The 13702-nt window shown below is 47.8% G+C and overlaps 1 protein-coding gene across 1 annotated transcript; it reads left to right on the forward strand.

Annotated features, from left to right (window-relative positions):
- Window positions 1-2525: 2525 nt before the first annotated feature.
- On the forward strand, window positions 2526-13536 carry LOC122363259 (YLP motif-containing protein 1-like). Its single transcript, XM_043332307.1, has 3 exons — window positions 2526-3174; window positions 8351-8488; window positions 13511-13536. The coding sequence occupies exons 1-3, from the start codon at window positions 2526-2528 to the stop codon at window positions 13534-13536; spliced, it is 813 nt and encodes a 270-aa protein (XP_043188242.1).
- The last annotated feature ends 166 nt before the right edge of the window (window positions 13537-13702 follow it).

A 13702-nucleotide genomic window follows, 5' to 3' on the forward strand; every position in this document is an offset into this window, starting at 1 on the left:
GCCCTGATCGAAGTTCTGATGCCATTAGTCGGCTTTCCGCGGCTAACCCGCAAATGATTGAGTATACCTATGTAACTTATAGGGCTGAGTGAGATTCCTTCGAATCGGATGAATTTTATTATTACATTTCGGCTCCCGCTCACACTTTTTCCTATGTAAAATTTAATGTTAGATAGAGTCTTAAATAAGAGAAAAATTGAACGGATACATCTTCCGTAGTAAAAATGCAGTTTATTGAACTGTTTCCAGATGTCAGTGGTATATTTGCAACATCAGTTCCGTACCTCCCCTTTCTTATCGGTGAATGGTCTTTTGCTTCGAAACCTCATCATACGGAGTACGAAATCAAAGAATCAGATTGGATGGAATTCCGGTGGCTTCAAAATTCTACGAAGCAGGTGAAGCTGCTCTTCAGAACATTTTAAACTCGTCCAGAATTGATTAATCTTGCCAGAGGCATTGGCGACTAAAGCCTCTCCCTCGGCGGGAACAATACCACGGCGCTGATTGGTTGTTCACACATATGGTTACAGGTGCACATAAACGATAGCAAGTCATTGGATGCAAGTAAGTCTCAATGCAAGCGGAGTCCAACGCTCTACCAACTGAGCTACGGGACCGGCATTATTGCCCTCTTTGGCGCCACTGAAACCCTCGGAAGAAGACCTTAAATTTGCCTCGGGCAATAAAGCATGTTTCGCTCTTCACCCTCCGGCTACAGTGACGTCACATCGGGTAATAATTTTTACTGTTGCCCGCTACCTCATACAGTATCAAATATTTTTTCTCCGAATTTCATGGTATTGGCTCACACAGCTGCTCTTGCAGGGCGGGGAGCGTCTCTGCGTCATTTTCGGAGCTGCAGGCAGCACTGCGGCCGGCACTGTGCTGAGAGCACGTGTTCAGGGGTCATTGCTCGCTGCCAAAACTGAAATTTTAGCCTCAGGTTATTGAACTCTAGTCTGTCTGACGGCCCTTTAAAACGTTGCACTGGGAGATATGTAGGCGACAATAGCACAACTCACACGACATTTGTCGGGCCATATGAGTTCTGAGCGGCCCGACAGTGGCACTATTATTCAGAAGCCATTCATGGTGCCGATAATTGTGTCGGGCCGTTCAAAACTCATATCACTCTCCAAATGCGTGTTATTGTACCATTAATATGCAAACCTTTATCACTAATATGGAAGTGGTAAATCTAACTGCAAACTGCAGATGATTATCTCTTGTCCTATTGAATCACAAGCACAATATATATTCTGGCTCTAGTCTCTTAAACTTAGGGCACATCAATGTGACAAAATTGAACAGCAAGGCCTATGATCGTATACGATCTGAGATCAAGATCCGTCTGCGTTCAACTGGCTGCGGCCCAGCTGGTCCCAACAACCAACACCACTGGACTGGACCATTCCCGTCAGGAGCCGTCTCGCATATCGAGCACCGGAGCAATTCGAGCCCGGACTCGCACCACCGGAAATCCAACGCTCCACCATCTGACATTCGAGCCTTCATCTCGCATGATTTCTGCATCTATCTCTGCAACATTTGCCGGCATTGATAAGTTGATTTCCATAATATTATCTCATTTAAATAGGTCAAGTTTACTTCCTTTCCGCAAGAGTATGATTTTGCCAGTTGCAATGGCGGTCGGAGGAAAAGATGAGAGTATAATTACATATCATTTGAATCGTGGGAAGCTATAAACTAAAACTGCGTTCATCTGGGAAAATGGAGTGCTGCATGCTCCCCAATCTCCACTCAGGAAATCACCGTGCCACTTAAAAGCGCCAGACACCGGGTGATTAGGTGCAATTCTCTTGAAGAGGTGTTAGAAGACGGTGATATGCTGGCTTCTCTGGTGAGTAGTGAGTACAATCGGCTTCTTTTGTCTGTTACCATATTTCTGAAAAAATTGCCAAAATTCACATTTAGTGAGTAAAACAACGGAGTGCTACACATGCAATATTCAATATTTAGTGCTTAAATACCTTTCAAGAAATTTAAAACTTATTAGTCTCCTCATTAGTCCATTAGTCTTATAAGTACTATTAGTCTCCGGCCATGGAAGCATATTTATGCCGGTTGATTCTTTTACGGGTCTCCATAGCGTATAAGAGATTGATTACCTAGCATCAGGTTTCAAGTAGTCCTGAATAATTTGACTGACCTGAATATTGAGGAATTGGTTCAAGGAAAATAGGAAAAAAGGAAATTGGTAACAATCACTTGAAATTGTATGGCAGGTTCGTCATATGAAACAGGGCTAAAAATAATCAATATTGTAAGATAAAACATTTTCAGAGGAGATTTAATCAGTCTCAAATAATAATTGTATAATTCTATCTAATAATTGTATGTTCCCAAAGCCCAGTCTAATAAATGCGATAGCCAAGTCTTATAAATGAGGAAGTTAAACAGTAAAAAGAAAAAAACAATCGTTGAGCGTATGCCCTCTGTTTCAGGTTCTGTTCGGAGTGCTGTGGGCCGGACCATGGCGTCTGCAGCACCCCGTCCTTGCCATGGACATAATGCCCGGAGTATCGCCGCTGCTGTGGGCCCCGCTCTTCCCACCACAGTTCCAACCACTGCCACCGCCGCAGCCCCAGTCGCAGCCCCAGATGCAGCTACAGCAGCAGCAGCCGCAGCTGCAGCAGGTACTGCTACCCCAGCCGGAGCTGCGCCAGCCGCTGATGCCCCGCCCAAGCCCGTTCGGACCGGCACAGCCGACTACCAGTTTCGTGCCGGTCCTCCCACCGGCGTTATTTGGTCAGAGCCTGCTGGGTCAGCAGCGAGGGGCGTCTCCGCCCCCGTCGCAGCCGCCACAGCAGCTGCCGCCGCCGCCGCCACAGCAGCTGTCGCAGCCCGTCATCCCGCCACAGCTGCAGCAGGCACCGCAGCTGTCGCAGCCGCCGCAGCCCGCCCTCTCGCCGCAGCTGAGGCTGTGGGCTCTGCTGCTGCTGCAGGCCCACCTTGCCGCTCAGGCGCGGATGGCGGCGCAGGCTCAGGCTGCCGCCCCGGCGCAGGCGGGAGGAGCATCGCCTGGCACTGCTCAGCAGACCTTCCAGCCAGCCTCGTCCCCGCAAAATGGCTTCGACGAGGATGATGTGCCGACTCAGCGAGAAACGCTGCGGCCGGGACGTGGCTTTTTACCAGCACCTGTAACGCCAGGTAACACACGACCGGGACTTGGATTTTTACCAGCACCTGTAACGCCAGGTAACAAACGACCGGGACTTGGATTTTTGCCAGTGCCGATGCCCGCTAGACCACGTACTTTCCACGCCCAAGGTTCTTCTTTCCAGCCTCGGCACTTCCAGAACGGCATCTCTTCGGACGATAGTGACCAAGTTCAGAAGCAGAATGAATTCGGTCAGGGTAACTTCGTAGGCCGCCCTTCTAGCGTCGGTGTGAGTCAAAATAACGACGATAGGTGGCAACAGGGGAACAATAGGCGTGTGCCGCCGAGACCAACGAACTTTGGTCGGGGTGTTCAAAGCGGTGGAGTCGGAGCCACCTTTATCCCAGGAAGTCCCCACAGCACCGGCGGGAGAGAGCGACAGGACGTGAACTTCCACACCAGACGCAACCAAGGAGACTCAAACCGCCACTCGAATCGCTGGGATCCGGACGACGATTATTTCGATCGCCGGGATCCAGAGGATTCTGACGACCGTTTTGACCGCTGGGAGCCAGAGGATTCTGATGACCGTTTTGACCGCTGGGATCCCGACGATAGCAATGATCGCCCTGACCGCTGGGATCCCAAAGATAGCGATGATCGTGACCGCTGGGATGCCAAAGATAGCAATGATCGTGACCGCTGGGATCCCGAAGATAGCAATGATCACCGTGACCGCTGGGATCCCGAAGATACCACTGATCGCCCCGATCACTGGGATCCCGAAGACACCAATGTTCGCCGTAACCGCTGGAGGTCAGCTGATACTAGTGGTCGCCGGAGCCTTTGGCTTCGAAAAGATGACTCGGATAAAGATGAACGTGAACGTAGAACCCATACATTGAACAACTTGCATTCACTTAGTCGCGGCAATCACGTTACCCGACAGATGTCCAAGGGCCGTGATGACCAAGTTACGCCGAGGCCGAATCATTCAACAGCCAGCTCCAATGTACGGAAACCACAGGCGACCCGACACAGTCATATCAGCGACCAGGATACAGAGGACCAGGAAGAATCGGCCAAAAGACAAAGCTATTGGACTCGTGCTTTGGCGCCGAGGCCCTTCGTCGGGCCGAGAGTGCCGGCGACTTTTGGAACTGCCCAGTAGCACGCGGTGGTCCTTCGGCTGAGACAGGGGTGGAGCACCGTGCTCCATCTCAATCATGGAGAGAACGGGTCAAAGAAAAGAAGACCCAAAACGAGAATGAATGCAACATTTTTATTTTAATGAGTCTGAGTGTTACTTTTCTTCACTTCAATCGGTAAAGACGTGTTTATTTGAGCACACGCGTGTGCTGGGGTGTGGTGTATGTAGATACCCTTCATGCATTCATAATTTAAATTCAAAGCCTACCTTGCGCTTGATTTAGCTGATCTATTTAAGTGAGCTTGACTCACGTTCATTGAAATTATTTTCATTGAAGTGCAATTTCATTCATTTATTTATTTATTTTGTGACAGTGCTGGTGCGGGTGTATTTTGGTTTGCATGTGCAGCATGTGTATGTTTATGTGTGTAGTGCAGGGCAGCATCATGTAAATCATTTGATGATTGTTGGCTGCATGAGTTGTGAACTTTTTTACCCTTTTGATAGAAAATAAATGGAAACCATCCAAAGTCATATGCGTGTTCAAGGAAGTGGCGAAGTTAGGATTTCATATCAGGGTTGGGAGGTCATAGCGTTCAAAGTGGACTCGCTGGTATGCGGGCCCTAACCATTTTTTTTTTAATCTCACCAGATTTCATACACATTCTGCTGAGTACCCCTCCCCTCAACCTGCACGATAACCCTAAACAAACTAGAAAGTTTTTGTTAAAATATACATAGCTGGGAAGTTACAGGATCCATGTCTGATGAAGTTCCTCGACACAAGATATTGAGATTTGTTCCGAAGAACCGAGCCTATGCTGGTACCTAGATACTAGATAGACATTTATTAGGATCCGATCAGGCCGTTTGACTAAAACTGTGTGCGACACAGACCTAGGACCCTGAGACCTAGGATCCATGCCTAGGCCTTGGGGCTCTGACACTGACGTAGAGGTTCTTGGACACTACGGCAGGCCTTTTCCCGGTGGCGATTGGTCATATTTCATTTTCGTGGCGCAATGTCCACTAACCAATGCATTGATTCACCCTCTCCTGCGTGCACCTACCTTGCGAGGCTAGCACAGCCTGGTGGCGATGCACGGAAACAGTTCTGATTGCCAACAGATGGGAGGACAGTCGGTCGGTCGGACACTCGCCCTAGTGGCCAGGTATGTATGTATGTATGTATGTATGTATGTATGTATGTATGTATGTATGTATGTATGTATGTATGTATGTATGTATGTATGTATGTATGTATGTATGTATGTATGTATGTATGTATGTATGTATGTATGTATGTATGTATGTATGAATGAATGTATGTATGTATTGACATCAAATTTGACTTCTTCTGGTTCTGGACATAGAACTCCGTAAACCTGGACTGAAACCTCCGTTGCGTCGTTTCCATTCTCATGATAGTCAAAGCCGTGACCGCCTCCTCATGAACGTCTCCGTCCCCTGTTCCGGGCTGGACAGGCAACTTTATCCCATGCGGGTAGCTCCACCCCAGGAGCAGGCCCGTAGCCGCGGGGTGCGATGACTGCCAGGGGACGGGGTGGCCGGTGTCTTCGTGATGGGCTCAGCCCCGACGGGTCACAGGGTGCGTGCCCGGACAAATGTCTTTCCCGCCCAGACAGATGTTCAAATTCCTATCATCCTTCCGGCTCTAAAATGGTCTTGTTAGATCGAAAGGGCCTAACCCAACAAAGCAAACAAACTATAATGGGCTGGACACATAAATTCTAGCCATGGCCGCAACGGGCCTAAAAGCAGACGCTTATAACTCGAGTCAGTGCAAGGACAGTTATTTTTTACCATTGCATAAGCAGCCAGTCACGACGAAACGTTCAACCTCAGTAGTCAGTACCCTCGAGATAACCAATTTTACACCTACCTTGAAAATTTTAGGACCCTAACCAAATAACCTTTGGACTGTGACCTGTTTCTCGAGTCCATATTTGGCTGGAATCGCGATTCGGCGTAAGTCGGCACCCAACATCCGTGCGTTTACTCCAGTCTTTGTGGTTGTAAACGTTTCATGAGCATGTGAAATGATGTTTGTCTCATGCATTATGGGGTGTGAAAATGACGTGAAGAGCAGGTTAAGGTCATTGACCAGAGGTGGTCTTGGTTCAATTTTTTAGTTTTACATGTGCTTAGGGTAGTTTTGGAGCTGATTTCAGATTCACATAGCACCTACTTTAAACATTTACGAAGTAGTTTTGATGCCTACGTAACATGTTACGACGCTGTCAGTGGTGGTTGACACCTATAAGTGACACCTAAATGACCAGGAAGGTCAACCAATAACCTAGGACTTTGCTTTTGGGTATAAGAGTAGTCGACTTTAGTTCGTCACAGGTAGCATGGTCGTTTTTTTCCACGGAGCTGCAAGCTCGATCAAGGGTCGAATGGCGGCGGGGAGGGGGAGGGGTCCAACACCTCCCCTATACGTTCGCTAGTAGGACAACGCCAGGGTTAAAACTCTACTCGATCAATGCATACAAAACATATCTATTTAAAATCTCTCAAAATATTTTTTATGCGTCGATTTAGCTTATCCATTTTGTCAAGGATGATCAACAAAAGCCTTGAGATAAATGCTTTTTATGAATTTTTGAAAGTGAAGTTCATTGCATTTCACTTTCCTTTGACATTTCAATCAGCTGCGTCTTTTTCCGTAAAAAGGGAATCCGTTTAACCTTACTCATATCACGGCGGGGGTGGAATCATTTGATGCACGCATGACTTGCAGGGCATGCGGCGTGCTTCCCTAATCGTGCACAGCCGCAAGTGGATTGTGGTTAAACGACACGACACTGCACACAAGATCCCCCGGAAAAGTAGCGGTTAGTTTCAATGCCGCGCGATGGCACATACGGTAGTGGTTGGGGAATACTGACCCATATCGGGGAAAAGATCGCACCGCCGCGTGCGTGCACAAAGAGTAGTTCCCTTTCAGACACGTGAAGGCACGTGAGGGCATATAACCGACGTGCCAGCAGGGAGACGGCTTTAGTTTCACATCGGGCTGACGTCTGTCACCATCATGCACCTACTGGTAAGTGGAATGGAGCTTTTAAGTGCAGAAAATACTTATTAATCTAGTCACTAGTGTTAAGTCCACTGGCCGCTTTTTTCTTTAGCTGCAATGATTGATGACCGCTTGCATACAAGTCGAACTTGAGCAAATGTAAGAAAATTGCTGACGACTTGCGATCAGCTTCATTGGTAAATTATAATAGTATATAACATATTTTTTGCATTACGTAGAGTGCATTAGCTATTTTGAGGCATTAGCTATAGAGACTCTAGCTCTTATTTACCAGATTCAATGTTGCTGGCTCTTTTGTGGCCAGCTATTCTGATAGGAGTCCGTTTAATAGCGTCTGGCTAGTTTTTCACCGATGTCTGTTTCCGTTTTCAGATCATTGGCTGCCTGGTGTGTCACGCGAGCCTGGCCCATACTGCAAGTGTGGCCCAGAATGTCCCGCCTAACATTTGGCCAGGTCAGTGGCCACCAGCGCCTCCGATTCGTCCCGCGCCCTCACTGCCGGTTCCAACAGTTCCGACGGGAGCTCAGAACTCGGTACCATCCAGCAATGCAGCGTCATCGCCTCCAGCACCACAGCAGAACATGTCAGCTCTTCTGCAGTCGCTGATACAGAAGCTGGACTATCCGCGACGGCAGAAAACGCTGGCGCTGCTTTCCCGGTACAGACAACTCTATCTACAGAGCCTGCTTGCTCAGCGTGCGCAACAACTAAGGAGCTTAAATCAACAGAAGCAGAAAGTAATAAGCCCTCAGAGAGCGACAAGCCAACCAGCACAGAATGTGAACAGCCAACCGACGCCGAGTGTAGCTAGCGAAGCGACCCAGCAGGCACATGGTGCGCAGCCTCCGAGCACAGCACAAGTACAAATACCGACAGTGTTTCGGCCCAGACCTCCTGCGAGTGGACTGTTCCAGTTTCAGCCACATCTTTTCCCAACTCAAGCCACTCCTCAGAGAGCGGTGGCCTCGCCTTCAGTGCAGCCGCAGCCGTCCACTGCTTCTTCCCCGTCAGTGCCGCCAGCGGAAACCGTCGAGGAGCCGGAAGAAGTCGAGTCTCCCGACCCATCCGACTCTGAAGGTGACGAGGACGACGACACGGAGGAGTCTGACGCCGATGAAGAAGAGCCTGTGGAGCATTCGGAAGAAGCTCGTGCCTCGCATCCTTTGAGCCTTCCAAGTGGCGATGCGTTTTCAATTCTAAGGAAAATATCCGGAAACGGTCAAGGTTCAGCTGGGGTGTTTAAACAAAAGCCGCAACTTTCAGTCCAATCACAGCCATCGGCAGCAGCAGTGCATCAGCAGTACCAACAATTTTTGCAACATGCGGCTAAGTTGATTGCGCTTAAAAAGACTCCGCCTCATCAAACACATTTACCATTAAATCCACCAACACAGCAACGCATAAAGCCGGCTCCGCCGGTGCAAGTTTCCCCGAAGCCGAACATTCTTCCTGCTCCTCCACCCTTTCTAAGACCACTGGCGCACCAAGCACAACCTGGGCCGCTTGCTAGACCTTTTCTATATCCTTTCCCAGCGCCAATTAATTCAACACACCCACAACAAGCGATTCCCAGTTTCTTATTCCCGTTAGCACCGAAGTCATCGACGCCGGCACCACCTGAGCCCACTAGGCCACAGTCATTGCCCTCACAGCAAATTCCGCGCCTTCCTTCCTTTCCGTGGATCCGGAATCCGTCACTTGCGACACAGACCCCGCCTGTTTCACATGCTCAATCCACTACGCCCCCTGCTAGTTCTGTTGAAACGCTCATCGAGCCGTCTTCATCGCCCAGTTTTCCAACAGTGACCGAGAAGCCTGTCGATGATGATGTTGACTTTCCTTGGGATAGCTTCAGAGCATACCTTCGAAGCAGCTCTAACAGCGCTCCAAAAATTAATACCAAACGTGTAAATGGACCGAGAGCGCCTGAAGTTGTGAAAGCGAAAACGTCAGTGGCCAAGGTTGACAGCGAGGACCATGGAAATAGTGCCGTCGAGTCTGATAAAACATCGGAACCAAAACCAAAAGACTGGTGGCATCAATATTTTCTACTGGAACGTCCGCAAAGCGAGCTTGAGCCTAAGTCCGAGAGAGCCAATAAGTGGTGGTTAAAACACAAAGAAGAGCGGCCCAGCAGCATAGAAGCAGAGCAGGGACAAAATAATGTGGGCTTATGGGAGGCAATCAGTAGGCACGAACAGGAAGTTCAGGAGCAAAAGGAGGAGGAAGAGAAAAAGCAAAGGCGCCAAGAGAGATGGGGAAAGGTGAAGGAGGTCTTTAGTTCACTTCTGAACAAACTGACGAATTGATAGACCAAAAAGATGCATTTATGTTTATTTAAATTGTAAGATCGTGTTACTCATATTACTGTTGCAATACAACGTGATTTTTTTTGTATAATTAGCCAGCTCTATCAGTCAATGATCTCACCACAATTCGCCTGTTGCATGCTGACCAATGTCATTGTCTATTGTCTATATAGGTGTGTCTTTATTTGCAACTGCTTTTGTGTGTGCTCAGTGTGAAGTCGTGAATACATTTGAAGTGTTTATGTGTGCGTGTCAGTGTGTGTCGTGTCTTCTTTATGCGTAAGTAAATTATTTTGCCGGCACTGCTTAGCACTGTATAGTCAACTGTATGTATATATGTAGCATCTAAGTATGTTTGAGTTTAGTTATTTAAAACTATCGGTTGGGCGTTGCAGCTGATATTCTGCAGACGGCTAATGTTGCTAAACAAATGAACGAGATTAAGTGACCATTATATTTTGAAGAAAAAAAAAGATTGATACTCACACAAAAACTGACTACCAGTATTAATTCACAATGTCATATGCCTTTTTATTAGAAGGTCTATGACTATGTAGATAAGCATTAAGTCTGTATAGGTACTGTCATAGACATATTTATACGCTAAGCCCACCGATATTTGCAATTTATAGCCTTCTAGGATTCCGTTAAATTTAACATGTCCGTACGCCTACGCCTTCCGGGAACCACTGCATGCGCCAAATGTCTTTCAAGATGTTGAATTCAAGGGCAGGTATAGGGACAATTGTGCCGCCTACCTTGTAAAGGAATGTCCGACATGCAACGAACAGGTTCCTTCCTGATTAAATCGACGATGGTTATCGTTTAGCTACACATCTGTCGCTATGGCTTCCTGTCATATGGTCGGTCAGTTTCCTCCTATTCCATTTTAGCTCGTTGATGCCGATTTAGATATGGGACTCTCATAGTATCATAATAAATTGATATTACAACTAATGGAAATTATAGTAGGTGTATGGATATTACTGTATTTTACATACTATGCCATAGACCACTATATATCTATATATAGTGGATATATAGTGGTCTATGACTATGCCCTATATAAGAAGCAATATATGCATCTCTTACCTGTGTTAAAGCATTAATTAGATCAAATTAATTCACTTTTTGATTAATATGCCTTTGCTGCGTCTTCCACTGCCACAATTACGATGCATACATTCAGCAATCAGCATGTTAGCGTTAACATTTTTATCAGCTATACACCAACAACTCAATCACTCGCATCCATTGGGAAAAATGACAGCGTAGTTAGCAACTTATTTTCTGTTGCTTTGTTACAGCTGGGATGTGTTGACTTGTGTTATATAGCGAAGTACAGCTCACCGCTAAAGTAATGTGCGCTTTTACCCATCTCTAACGGATGGCTTTGACTGACGATTTTTAACCCTCGCCCGCACATGCCATTTTCCCATCCTAGAACGCACATGGGGGGGGGGTTGCCACCCCCGCGCCATTTCGTTCCTGTTGGAGATAGAGCTTAGCGGTAAAGACCAAAAAGATTCTTTGGGAAGAGACAAATCCAATGATACCCAGTTTTACCTTCTCAGGTCAGTCATTGATCTTCCAGGTCAGGTCAAACTAAAAAATATTGCTGTTTTGGGTCACCGTTGGATATCAAGTGCGCTGCTTATCATATACCGATGACGATGCCGTTTTCTTGTGCCAAGCCAGCTAGAACCTCTTTGTCACACTACCCGACCAGGTTTTTGCTGCTGAGGTCATTTCAGGTCAAGTTAGGTGAAGGTCAATTATATGTGTTTTTATGTCTGTGTGTGTCTGTGTGTATACTGATGTGTGCACCGATTGTTTATGTGTCCATATTACATGAAATCATGATCTGAGAAGCTTTTACCAAAAATGCAGTCAAAAAAACTTCACAAAAAGTAAATTCCGCTTGCCTAAAACGCAATGATCTTAGATGACCTAGGTTGACCTTGACCTTGACCTTGACATCTGTACATCGTCAAACAACATGTTCCATGATAGGTGGGAGGTAAGACTGGTAAAAAAGGCCGAAATCAAGGTGTCAAAAGCTCACAAGACCCATAGGAAACGCAAGATGTTGAGAATTGGCCATTTGGGTCATGACATGACCTGAAAAACAAGGTCATATCTCCGAAACCAAAAACCACAGAAACTTGAAAATTTTCAGTGGACATCAAGAAAGGATAGAGGAGCAGCTATACGAAAAATCAGCCTTCTAGCTCTAAAAATGTTGAGTGCAGAGCAGAAAGACTACCTGGGGGGGCGAGGGCTAAATGCGGAGTTATCGAAAAGAAGACGTCGATAGATAAAGTTGCAACTGCAAGGGTGACGATACAGCAGAAGCAGAACATACCCATGACTGACGATACATGTAAGCTACATTAAAAGTTTCATTGTAGTCTGGCTTATTGTTCCTAAGCTTCAGAAGCAGAACATACCCATGACTGAAACCGCACATTACTTCTGCTGTGGACTGTACAATGTGTACATAAACGTTCTTGAGCATTGCCGACGCCAGTCCCACTAAACGGACGCCAGGCTGTCAAGGCAGGAGTTTGACCTCACTGGTCTAGATGAATAGTCTTTTTATGTCAGTCCTCGATTCCCGGCTACCTCCTGAGCTAAGTGATTCTCACCTCCAAGGGCCAATCTTAACCCTCGCCGGCCGAGGGGGGGGGGCGGGTGCCGCCCCCCCCATACGGTTTTTTCGCGATAGCTCCGAACACGCTGGCGATAGAGAGCTGAAACTTGGCATACCTGACCTTTGATCCAAGCCGCATCTTTTGACACCAACCGCATTTTTGGGTCAGGTCAGGTCACTGACCTATGACGTCATAAGTGAACCTCTGCATGGTCTTCAGATGTCGCAACTTCGCAACGCCCTCACTGCCAGAGAAGATGTCACAGGAAAATGAAACTTGCAGGATCTAGTATCCATTATGAGTCCCACAACTTCTATATCTCGGATTTTTCCTAAAGGTCATATGAGGTCAGGTCATTTTCGTGACCTCACCATTATAAGTCAATGGGGAAAAATGAAAACTGCTATTCTGGCGCCGGGAACGATCTCCAACTATCTCAAGCACACAGAATCGTGATTTGATGCACTCCTTGCAAGGTTAGATGCGTCACTTTTGCAATGTTGACCTTGCGTGACGTCATTTATGACGTCATCAAGGTCATATTAGTTTTTCGTCAATAACTCTTGATCAAATTGAGCTAGCGAGTCGGAAAAGCCACCAATGGACTCAGGAAGACCTGCCGAATCGAATGATATGCGACATGACCTCTTTCGACCAACTTCGTGACCTGGGGGTGCTGACCTGACCTTGACCTGAGGTCAACACCCCAAGTTGACCTGACCCGGACAAAAAGTATATCATTCGACGCACCTGAGCAAGACGAACACGATGCTGCCAAAATCGGCGCTCTGCGGCCGTTTTTTGCGAAGTTATTCACCAAAAACTGAACCGCACCTTGGGGCACTTGACCTGACCTCAGAGGTCACCGGTTGACCTAGGACCTTAAAATCGGGTACCAATCTCTGCGTCTCGTAACGGCGCACACGCTCGTTTTTTCCGCGACGCGCTAGCTCCACCAGGGGCGAAACGGCGAGGGGGGGGTCGTACCCGCCCCCCCCCCTCGGCCGGCGCGTATGTAGAAAACCAATAGGTCCGGCGAGGGTTAAATCCCCTTACTTGTTTCCGCCATCCTACTTTTCTTTGTCAATTCTTCTGGCTATCGCAGTCTTCCATCTGTTGATACCGGCCGGCTCCCCTGTCCCCGCCCGGCTCCCCTATCCCTCCCCTTCCCGTCTCGCCCTCTCCCCCACCCCCCTCCGCCCGTCCAGCGGCCGTGCAGCCCAGGGTATATTGAGTGAAGTGCAGCCTCCCCAGTCAGACCACTGCAGGCTGAGTGGGTATACTGCAGACGGCGGTCATCCGTGCCGAGAGAGCACCGCTCGGGGCACTCAGCTCCTCTGCTCTCTCTCCCCTCTGCGGAGAGCGGCGGCGCGGCGGCGAGTCGCAGTGGCGTCCGGAGC

Source organism: Amphibalanus amphitrite, unplaced genomic scaffold (genome assembly GCF_019059575.1).
Source record: "Amphibalanus amphitrite isolate SeventyFive unplaced genomic scaffold, NRLGWU_Aamphi_draft 000612F_arrow, whole genome shotgun sequence".
Classification (NCBI taxonomy): domain Eukaryota; kingdom Metazoa; phylum Arthropoda; class Thecostraca; order Balanomorpha; family Balanidae; genus Amphibalanus; species Amphibalanus amphitrite.

Bases quoted from the DNA above. Each gene is read 5' to 3' on its own strand.
- LOC122363259 (XM_043332307.1), top strand. From the start codon at position 2,526: ATGGACATAATGCCCGGAGTATCGCCGCTGCTGTGGGCCCCGCTCTTC. The intron at 3,175-8,350 runs GTAACACACGAC...CTTCCCCGTCAG, and splicing joins ACCAGCACCTGTAACGCCAG to TGCCGCCAGCGGAAACCGTC. The intron at 8,489-13,510 runs GTGCCTCGCATC...CCGCCCGTCCAG, and splicing joins GGAGCATTCGGAAGAAGCTC to CGGCCGTGCAGCCCAGGGTA.